Source organism: Rhagoletis pomonella, unplaced genomic scaffold (genome assembly GCF_013731165.1).
Source record: "Rhagoletis pomonella isolate Grant_MI unplaced genomic scaffold, Rhpom_1.0 Rhpom_scaffold_04086, whole genome shotgun sequence".
NCBI classification, from domain to species: domain Eukaryota; kingdom Metazoa; phylum Arthropoda; class Insecta; order Diptera; family Tephritidae; genus Rhagoletis; species Rhagoletis pomonella.
This window is the reverse complement of record NW_023462636.1, coordinates 5,304-17,101: the sequence shown is the minus strand read 5'-3', so window position 1 is coordinate 17,101 and position 11,798 is coordinate 5,304. Positions and strand designations below refer to the sequence as shown.

Genomic DNA, 11,798 nt, shown 5'->3' with positions numbered 1-11,798 from the left:
GGCTCCTGAGGTGTAACTATGCCGCAATATTCCTCTAAGTGGGAAGGATTTAGTGGCGTAGTTGAGCGTGGACGCTCCACAGGGCATGTTTTCAATTCCATGTTGGCCCGATCTTTCATAGGAATGAGTGGGACGCCTTGCGCTCGCTCCTCGGGTAGTGTAGTGGGCACATAGGGAAGCTCGTCGAAGGACTCTTGCGAAACGAGTCCTGTACTCTCGTGATCTTCGATAGCGCCGACATGACGCGGCAAGTGCCGCCGCTTGGGGTCGGCTAACGCAGAGCTGCCGCCTGCTAAGTCTGAGTCTCTTTCACTTTCGGATGACTCAATTGGTTCGTCGGTCGAGGGCATTGATTGTCTTTCGGTTGCGGCATGTGAACGACGAGGGGGTGTTGAGGTTCGTGGAGGTTTGACGGGTGTGTGTTTTCCGGAACGATCTACAGGTGATTGAGATTGCGAGCGTGGTGGATGTGTCGTTGGCGTTGGCGAACGGCTCCCAGAAGCGGAAGCAGCAATTGGAGGTGGCGAAGGTGAGGGCGCTGTAGATGGAGGTGGCGGCTGAGGCAGTGTTGGCTTACGTTGTTGCTGTTTTGGTGGTTTTTGATCTTCATGTTGCTCTGCAGCAATTAAAATCGTCTCTTCTACGCCCTCGCCGCGTTTGGTTTCGGAAAAGCTTTGCCGTTTCGGCTTTCGGGGTACATTTTCGTGGTATTTTTTCCGCACATCAAAGTTTTCCAGATACCGGGAATGGCGTTGATTCAAAACACCGCCACCAGCATCCGCGTCGTCTTCTGACGTGGAGCGCGATTTTCGCCTCGGCTCCTCATGTGATTCCTTGCGTCGCATAACAACTGCAGTAACTGTTGTTTGTACAATGTGTTTCTCGTCCTCAGAAGTAGAAATCGATTTCTGGCGACGAGTTGAGGTTTCGGTAGAGCTTCGCCGTTTCGGTGGCATTTTCATTGGCTCTTTGGGTTCTGCCACTTGTGCAGGAGCACTGGCTTCCACTTCCTCTTCTGAACGGCGTATTACAGTGCCCTGTCTGCGCAGGGTCTCCGACACAGGACTCTCGGCTATTGTTTCCTGTATTTGCTCAGACAACTGGCTCGACTGACTTTCAGTCTTTGAAATACTAAATTGTGTGGAAAAAATTGGGTCCTGACTGCCAGAGCCGAGGCGTGTCGTAAAGAGCAATCGACGTTTTTCTTTTGTATGTTCAGTTTCGGGCTGAATTTGTGTGATATTCACGTTGACCATCGCCACCGTCTCAACGACCTTCACCTCCCCACCGCTATCCACTGAAGGCAATCGATGAATTTCCGCCTCCGCTGCCACACCATTTTCCTGCACCACATTTTCCTTAACATTTGCCAGATTCGAACGAAGATTGACCTTGATAGCGCTAGCATAGCTTATCTCTGAACCGGCAGTTTCTTGCGAATCCTGGGAACTATGTTTGTTCACCTCCAGACTCCATGTGCGCTCTTTATTGTCATCATCTTGCGACAGCGTATGTATGGCGTCGAGATTCTCAATGCGCTGCAACTTATCCACTTGCTGAGACCTCGGCTGCGATTGACCACTGCCCGATGATCCACTTCCCGAACTCTTCCGGGCCCCCACAGGCTTCAAAGCTGCAGCGGCCGCGGCCAGCTGGCTAGCCGTTATAGCTGTTGGAACTGGGCGCGTCGGCTCCGCATTTAATTGTTGTATGCCGTGCAATAATTTTCGCGCCTCCTTTTCCTCAGGCGGAGTATGAAGCGGTATGTGTATTACGCCTTCTACGGGCTCATCGTAATAACGTAACCTACTAGCGGGCCGAGAACCACCACTCGTTGATGATGGCGTATGCGACTTGCTGCGTGTTTGCTGCGCCTGTTGCTGTAGCTCATGTCCATCAATGGGCGAGGAACTCTTCGAAGATTTTGCATCAGCGCCTGCGTTGCTACCACGTTTGCCAGGCTTAAAAATCGCTAAAACGGATTTCTGTTTGCTTGGCGTAACATTTTGTGACTGCGGAGTTTGGCGTTCTTTACTTTTGCTACGTGAACGTGAACGTTCGCGGGGCGAGTCAGGCGAATCCTTGCCGCCAAGGCGAAATATTGAACTAAATGAACTTTTTCGTGAAACGGGCACATTGGCAGGAGAAGGAGAGCGGCTACCGTGCGTGTCCTTCGCCAGAATGCCATGACGCGTGGGCTTGGGGCTAGCCGTAGGTGTCAGACGGTTCTCATCCACGGCAGTGCGGCCTAAGCTGAGCGAAGCAGGTTTCTTCTGGCTGCGTGAGTAAAGCGGAGCGATACTGTTTGGCGCCTCGACAACTTTCTCATGCGGTGCAATACCCCTGTCGTCGTACATGTGGTCGGGTTTCAGGTTTATGCGTATATACTCTGTGCCACCGGGCGTCTTTCCGATTACCATCTGCCCAGGGCTTTTGGTGCTTCGACGTTGAGCACCCATAGTGGGCTTCCCAACACCACCAGCACCAGCGCCAACAATACCAACAGCGCTAGGTCGCTCAGATCTCTTAGTACTTTTCAATGGGGGCTTGGCCTCACCGTTTGACAGCGTTGTGGGCTTCTTCTTTGGTGAACTCTCCACGGTGATGCCTTCTGCCAACACTGCCTGAGTGGGGTCGTGCTTACGCGCCAGTAACACCTGTTCGAGTAATTCAGCCGTTGCTGGCTCAATAGTAGTTGAAACGCGACCGTCCACTACATTTTCCAGTGGCTTGGGACCACAAAATGATGTCTCCAAAAGCATTCGATGTGGAGAGGGTGAACGCGAAACACCCGATACGGCCGACAGACGACTCACGGCCGAACCCTGACTGCCGACGCTTGAAATGCGACTTGTGCGTCCGGAAATGCAAAGCAATGCAGCGACCTCGGAGCTTGCGGAATCCTTGCGCTGATGCTGCTGCAAGTAGCTCTGATGATCGTCAAATTTAAATATGTGTGGCGAGGAGCGCTTCGCTTGCTGAAATATATGGAATAAAATAGGTGTACAGTAATCAGTAAATGAAACGCAGATTACAAGGGAAATAAATTGAAAGCCGGCAACTTTGCGAAAAAACCAAAGAAACTGAAATTTATAACGTAATTAAAGGGAAGGGCTGCTGTCAATCATAATACAGCTATGTGCATATGTATATGCAACTCCTACCTCGCAGAATCCTTCGAAGATTCGTTGAAAATTATAAAATACATTCAAACTATGAGGCTGCATTCGTCGAAGCCTGCGAACTGAAGCGATGAGCGCTCATAATTGAATTTCAATTGTCACAGACGACAACGTCAAAGGCAACAGTGACGAACGGGCTAAATAACAGACTGCCGATATGCGCCATAACTGATTCTCGATGAGCGTAGGTAGATTGCCGCGCATACCAGCCAATGAATGATGGGCAAGGTCGGATGCGCGTTATAATGGAATGATATGTACATAAGTATGTATGTGTGTATGTGCATACCGACAGCTATTGTGGATGGGAGGAGGCGCAATGACTGCCGTGATAAGTGGATGAAAAGCGAAGAAAAGGATTGTTGGCTTATTCAATTACATTGCAAACAATATGCCATGGCAGGACTGACGCCGAACAGAATCAGCGAGGAAAGATTTATTTATGGAAATCTGTATTGTGTCTGCTTCGGCTGGAGCAGTAGTACGTTGATTTTAATGCTCTTATTTCGGAAGCTTTGGTGAAATCGCCGAACGGATTAAGCTGCACCGGCAACGTTTCTACAGCGACAAAATCATAAACTACGACGTCATAAGGACTTATCGTTTCAAAACTTCTGCTTTAACCTCTTCCAGCACATAACCTGTATTTAACGGCAAAATATTTCACTAACTTTTTTACAACTGGCTGGGTGTAAACATTTACATATCTTTGTATAAAAACCCCTGCCTCTTTTAAAGCAGTGTATTTTCGTGCGACTTTAAGTTGCCAGTAAGTTCACCTTTTCCTCTTCAACAGTTGCTCAATTCATTTGCCCCGCAATTGTTGCCTTTAAATTTTGCAGTTTCAGTGATATGGGCGACACAGTTTCAGAAAAACCTCTCTTCCAACTTTCAGCGCCCATTTTTTACATTTCTACATATAAAGGACACATATACTTACATACATGCATACGTATGTATATTAGGGTGGTCCAAAATAAGTAATGTCGGAATTTTAATGCTCTCACCCCCTAGGATTGTTCTATATCGAAAAGAGTATACCCGCATATTTTTATTTTGAAATCAAAAAATATTTAGAGGTCGCTCAAAGCGCTCCAACTTTTCCATGTATTTTGTATGGGAAACTTTGAGCGACTTCTAAATATTTTTTGATTTCAAAATAAAAAATAGGGGTATACTTCTTTCGATATAGAACAATCCTAGGGGGTGAGAGCATAAAAATTTCGACTTTACTTTTTTACATGCATTTTTGGACCATCCTAATGTACATACTTTGTAAGTACATATGTGTGAACGTTTTAACAACAAATTTGCTGTTTTTGTGGTCACATGAAATGGGTAAATCATTTGTACGAGTACATACATATTAGAGTTTTCCAATGTGACCCAAGCAAATGTGGTGGCAACAACAACAACAACTACATGTGCAGAGCAGCAGCGTAGCCGTACAATAAAAACTCACAAAATTAATGACTTCGTGTTCGAAGGCGTACCAATCCATGGCATTTACAGAAAGGCTAACCTAAATACATTTCGCCACCACCTACACTTGGTCGTCGGAGGTGGCAAGGGAAGGAAAGAGAACAAAGGTACACAGCGATGTGTGAGCGTTTGCCTGCAATATCCGCAATGTTTTGTTAAGCAAAGCAAATATTGCAAAGCGAATGCATGAAAGCTTCGAAGCGGTTTGATTTTTCAATTGTATCGCTTGCCAAACTCAAAACGCGTGGTAGTGCAGAGCAAAGTGGACCAACTGTTTCCAGGACATGCACGGCACCAATTTCGATACAGACATTGCTGCTGCTCAGTTTCACTTGCTGCAACATTTTCGGTCCTTCAATTGATGCCGTAATACTCGAATGTATGCCGTGTCCCAGTTGTGGCTGGTAGAATGAATATTGCGGTTATATTCATTATGTGTTGGGTATAAGTACTATTTGGCTACAGTGTACGAGTACATATATGTATTGTATGTATTTTGCGCCATGCCGTGCCAGAGAATGATCTGAAAGACGATTGCGTTCTTGCTGCTGGTTATTGCTTTTATTATAAATTTTGTTGCCAAAGTTGCCGCCCCACTTAAATGAACTCAAATCGATTTTAAACGTGCGTACTACCACCACTCGGTTAGTCCCAGTTTCGATGCCCCTAATTCGAGCAACATCCAAATGAGTTTTGTTTTTCTAAAGCGTTCAACCTCCGGCCGGCAATGGTAAACCTCCGAGTGTACTTCAGCCATGAAATAGTTCCTCGTATTTGCCTCCATTTATTTGACAAATCCAAGACGTAAATCACGATTGAGAAGGATATTTAGGCCAATTATTACTATTATTTTTTTTTTAAATTTAATACAGTTTTCAAGAGTATTTAATTAAATTTTATTTAAATGCTGTTGCAAAAAAAAAATGAGGGTGGCTGAATTATTTTAATATTGTTTATTAACTACAGGTTAGTTGTAGATACAAAATAACCCTTTCAATTTCATTTAACTTTTATTAAGATCATTTTTGTGCATCAGCGTAATTTTTGTATGAAACAAAAGCACAAAATAATGTTCCTCATACGCCATATCGTTCATGGCCCTACCCACCATGCAGAACATGAGAAATAGGCAACAGTCGTCAATGGCAACAAATTGGCAACTCACCGATTTATTGCCGTAGTGACAAATCGGCAACATTTCGCTTCAACAGTATTATTCAAAAGCGTCTAATATATACCAAAGGCAGCATAGAAAAAATAGGAAGCTCCATAGCGAAAGAAAGAATTAATTCCATTTCTAAGTTCCAATTTTGTATACAAAAAATAAATGAATTATTAAAAAGAATAAAATGATTCCAAATATCGCTTGAAGCGATAAGAAAACGACTCATTCAGATGAGTGGGTACCCGTACATGGCGTATGATTGACATTTTCCATGTTAAAGTTTGAATTTTTTTCATTCGCAATGCAAACTCTAAATTAAAATATCTTGAGAAAATTTCCTGATCTAGAAAAACGATATACAGATCCGTAATATACGACCTAAAATTAATTTTACGAGTTTCGGTGTTTATTTGTATCATTTTAGCGTCCCTACAGTGCAATCGACGATCGTTATCAGAGTCGGCTGTCATAATTTATTAGTGACGTACATATTGTCGATAAAATTCGATATCGTTTTTATGCATATTTTTGATCGGATTTGTTTTTCAAACAGTTCGCTTACAATTCAACATTGTTCTAATCCAGAATTCTTTGTGGCTTTAACTTTATCAACACTGTAAACTGACAGCTGTTAAAGTTTTGTAGTGCCTGTGACCTCAAGTAAAAATTGTCAGTTGATTTTCAGAGCAGAAAACTTCCGTGGGGCTCATTCTAACCTCAAAATTATTAACAACTCAGTCTTTAAAAATCGCAATGGTTCACCAAAATATCACTACATTTTTTTATCAACTCTTTACAACGACAATTCGTTCATTAGTTCGTTTTTACTTACCTGTTGTTGCAGTTTCTCTTGCTCCTCCTTCTTCTGTTCCGGGTCCATAAAGTACAATTCCTCCGTTGAGCTGCGCAACTCCAGGGCGCCCTCTTCGCGAAAGCCCACACCGATCGTTTCCTGTAGGGTGCCAGTGCCAACCTTCATTTGATTATCATTTTCATTTCAAAAATTTTCCAACAAAACAAAAACATCAATTTTGACGAAACCGAAACAAAAGCGCGTGTAGTTTATAACCCAGGATGCCGTGAAATTTAATGGCGTTATTCACATAGCGGAGCCAACAAAAAAGTATGCAACGAAAAAGGAGCGTGTAGCGGTGGAGTGGTTAGAGGGGGAGAAGGGGGGACATAAAAAAAGGACATGAACCAATTTGCGAATAAAACAAGGCGTGTGAAGGACGTGTATAAATACATACATATATTCGATAAAAGGGATGTACAGAAGAAGTGTACGGGGAAGAAGAAAAAGAGAAAAGCAAAAAGAAAATTTACTTTTCATGTGTCAGTGTCGAAAGTTATTTACATATGTACATATACACATACATCAAATGCATATATGTATGTATGAACTTGTGTATGTGCATTTGCTGATTTATTTATAAACGCATACTTGTACAAGGTTTAAGCACACGCGAGCGTATGTATGTATGTGTTTTTGCATGTGATGGAAGTGCTAATGTAAATACAGTATTGGTCATATCAATAGCACCCCCACCTCAAAGTGATATTGTTTGCCACTTATGTTTATTTTTTTTGCCGAAGGTGTTGCAGCTTTCTTCCATATAAAAATAAATTGGGTTTATTCGTTATATGGAAGCAAATGCGACAAGAAAAAAATTCTAAAAAATCAACGGTAAATTTTAGGTGCTTTTTTCATGTCATTGACACTAAAATTTAGTGGTCTATATACAAAATTCTAGCACTCCTGAGAAATAAGTTTGAAATTTGGATGCAAATTTTTTTGAAACTTTTTAGTTTTCTACAAAGTTTTAAACTTGGGTTTATATGGGTCTTGTTAGAGAATGAACTGTATTTTAATTGAAAATTCTTAAAAATAAATAAATAAACATAAGCGGCAAACAATATCACCTTTGCAATGGGAGTCCTATTGATATGACCGATACTGTATGTAGAAATGTTTGTAAGTTTTTTGTGTGTGACTTAATGTACATCAGTGTACGTGCATACATTAAATGCTAAACAACAATTACAAAAGCAACAACTACAACTACACAAAAAAATAATAGCTAATCCCGTGCGACGTTACAAAATTATCAGCTGCGTTCTGACAGATGTGTGACAGTTGGATTTAGTTGCAGTGTGCATGGACAGTGGTGGGCCGAAAGCGAGCGGGGAATGCAATCGCAATCAGTGAAGCAAAGGAATGCGACGAGCAATAAGAGAGGACATGCAAAGTTTGGGGGAGAGAGAATGAAGGTGTGCGTATGTGCGTACATTCTATAGCCACGAGTTGATGCGAGTGTGTAGGAACATGTCAAACGAAGGGGTGTTTCGGCAACTTTTGATGGCGTCGTAAGCAAATTAAGTTAATTTAATTAATGAAGTCACATTTGGCTAATAAGCAGACATCTCAGTGCCTATTCGCAAGGCAAGTGCACTTGTGGGCTATAATGTGCAAAATAGCAAAATGCTGCAAGAGTTTGGGTCCTCTAAGAATATATATGCACACATACACATTTCTTATATAAACTTATCGACTTAGTTCTGCTGTCCAGTGCAGGGAATAAGCAGTGCTCAATGAAACTTTCAACTTTCCTCTGACAACCTTTCAGTAAATTCAATAACTTTTGCTTCTGGTGCTCGGATTTACGCTTCAGTACTGCAAATTTTCATAACTGTTAAGTAAACCTCAGCAGTGACTGCCGGTTAAGTGGGTCATGCACTTTCAACTTTCCACTGGTTTTTGGTAAAAAAAAATCAGCGTTTTCTCGAAAAAGGCATTTCCGTAACAGAGACTTTTGTTGCTTCCTTACATTTGCTGCACTCGCCTGTTGTGCGTTGCGGTGTATATTTGCTACTAATTTCGAGTGCGGGTGCAGCAACAGGCACTAAAAGCAAGCACACGGCACAACCGTCCGTCCGTTCGTTCGTTTGTCGATGGCATGCAGCAAGCAGTCGCTCAGGCATTGTGTTCAATGCGAGTAGATGATGTAGGCGTGTGTGTATGCGGTTGCAACGTCAACGCTGAAACATTTTTCTCATTAAAGCCCACAGCTCAACAATTGCCCAAAAACAATAGCTGAAATTGTTGGCTGGTGGCTGGTGGCTGGTGGCACGAGGAAGCAGCAGCCAGTAGCACAGCCAAGCATACAACAAGTTGCAGTGGCTTTGATACCACTGTGGCAACTTCAACTTGCTCTATACAACAAAACATAAAATACAATATAAGTAAAAAAGAGGCAAGGGCCAGCAATAATGGCTTGTCATCCTGTTTTTCCACATAGCGGAAATTTAGTTTGTTGTTAGCTGTTGTTGTTATTGTTGTTCCGCTTTTGCTGTTGGCAGTTATTAAAGCTTGGCATTGGTTTAAAAACTGGCTGTATGTGTATGTATGTACATATGTATGTCTGCATGCAAAGTGGGTCAAATTAATTGTTACATGAAACATTCAAATCGCTGCTGCCTAAGTGCCAACCAAGATTCAGTTGTCAAGGGAATATGCAGTTCACTTTATTTAAGAACAAACGAACGAATAGTCGGAGAAGTAAGTGAAGAGTAGAAAGTATGGTTTCAGCCCAAGATACATTTTTAGATACATAGATAGACATACAAGTGCAAGTAGGCCTGAAACGAACGCCGAATTATGCGAGAACAAAAGATCTACTTTTCTTCATTTTGGTCAAGCAAAGCTTATTGTGAGCGCACTCATCTTTCGCGGGCGCTTGGATTTTCCCTTAATACTATACTTCAGATTTTCGCATTCATCACCAATTTAAGTATGCCGTATCGCCAAAGCTAGCCTGATTTACTATACCCACTTTATGGGTTTTTTGACGCACAGTGTAAATGCACTTTGCACCGCACCCACACTTCATAGACATAGTTTCTTCCGCCCCGCCCTACTTTGCTTTGCGCTGATTTCAACCGCTGCTGTTCCACATTTCGGTTGAACTCATTAACCCATAAAAGTCAAGAGACCAGCAGAAGGACAGACGAGTGAATAGTGAATGGCTGCAAAAAGTGTATGGAAAAAATGCTTAGCAAAACAGAAATACAGCAAATGGCACTTTAAAGACTAAAACAAGTATAACAGCAATAAAAATAAGGTGTTTAAATGAATGTTGGCAGGTGGAAGGCATGAAAAAGTCGATGTGAATGGGCAAAGGCAACAGGAAACCAAATTCAATAATGGCAGTTAGACATGAATGTGAGCAGCGGATAGCGAGCAAGTGAGGGCAAGTGTGCAGTAAATGTGGCGATAATTACTGCAAGCACCAGTGGAAGATTGAAAACAAAAACTGCCAGCGGACAGCCGCACACCGCCCCGCCCATCGGAGAGTAGCAAATGCACAGCGAGACAAGCCACTACTGCGAAACAAAGCTGCATTTGTGTGCTTATTACCGGCCTAGTATTCTTGCTACACACACACACACACACACACACACACACTTATGCACATTTACATACAAACACTACATTTATAAGTTACAATTCTCGCATTATCATCACCTGCTCGAACACATTCTCCGGACTGCTTTCCCGGCTATCCTCTTCGTGATGCGACGACGACGATGCGCGACTCAGTTCGATGCGCGGCGTCGAGGGTGTGGTAAGCGTAGTGGTCCCCTTGAAAATGCCAGCCATACCAGCTGCCACCTGCTGAAGCTGCGGTTGTTGCTGTGGCTGACCAACAGTGTCGCTGCCGGTCAATGGGCCTGCAGTGGTGGCGGTGTTGGCGGCAACGGTTGCCTTCAGAGGGGGTGGACGCTTCGCATTGTTGCCATCGTGTTTAGTTCTGCTGCTGGGTGAAGCAGCGCCGCTCCCTGACATCGATATAGCGATGCTGGGTTGTTGCTGAGCATTTCTGGCTGCTCTACCTGTGTCTGTAGATGATTTTGTAATGCGCTCGTGCGGCTCCATCTGTATGGGGAAGAGAAATATCGAGTTACAAAGGAAAGCTAATGTGTATTTTAATGGGTTGTTAATTTAAAATTAACTTATTTTGCATTATAAAGTATGTAATGAGCACACATCCAGGAGCATAAAATGTATAAATTATAAAGTATTATGAATTTTTGGATTACGATCAATTCAAATCATTTCAAATTTGAACAGGATTTTCTTTTTAATTGCCATTAATTCAAATAAATTAAATTCTTATGGGATACAAACGGTAAGTTGGAGATGAAAAGATAAATAGCTTAAATATTTATTTCCCACTCTCGTTTTCTTTTTTTTTTTTGCCGTAAAAGATTCCTCTATAAAACTTGTATACTGTTCGAAGACTGAGCGGCTTAAATTTCCTTTAAAATTTTACATATATTCACTTTTATTTGCGTACACACATACACACTTAAACAAACTCAAGTGTCATTACTATCTATAAAAAGTTCCCTTCATACAACTCATGACTGCCATTTTCTATACACTTGTGAACGCTGTTTCCGGCGCTGTCGACGCTTCAAAGATGTCATCCTTGAGCATATCAACTTTTGTGACATTCAAAGGAAATGGAAGACGCTTGATTAAGTTTAACTTAAAACACAGCATTCGGGAAATGTGTTTCACTTCCATTTTGCCGTACAACTTTGTCATAATTAAATTGATTTTCATGTTTTCTGTTTCTTGAAACTTTTATTAAATTTACAACTTGCCGCTTGTAAAACTTTGCAACTTGGGCGACAAAAGCGCAAAGGGATGCATAACAAATTTTCATGCAAGTCACTTATTTTGCTTCAACTTCGATGCCATTAAAGTATTCATGTGTCATAAGTCAATTTTCACTCGCTTCTTTGCCACTTCATTTGCCAACAACAGTGGGAATTATTGTGCGATTTTCGATTTAAAAAAATATATATATATATTCGTTGTGTATATGTATTTTTTACTAACATTTTTCAAGAAATTATTTTTCTTTTTTTTAGCTATTTATGCCTTTGTGTCGTTTAACGGC

The 11,798-nt window shown here is 42.1% G+C and overlaps 1 protein-coding gene across 1 annotated transcript; it reads right to left on the bottom strand.

Moving 5' to 3' along the window:
* Nucleotides 1-3: 3 nt before the first annotated feature.
* On the bottom strand, nucleotides 4-10,765 carry LOC118754530 (serine/arginine repetitive matrix protein 1-like; the record flags this gene model as incomplete). Its single annotated transcript, XM_036489404.1, has 3 exons — nucleotides 10,355-10,765; nucleotides 6,662-6,802; nucleotides 4-2,978 (listed from the first exon to the last, which is right to left on the bottom strand). Coding segments are annotated over exons 1-3 (3,527 nt in total), but the record flags the coding sequence as incomplete, so codon positions are not given.
* Nucleotides 10,766-11,798: the final 1,033 nt, after the last annotated feature.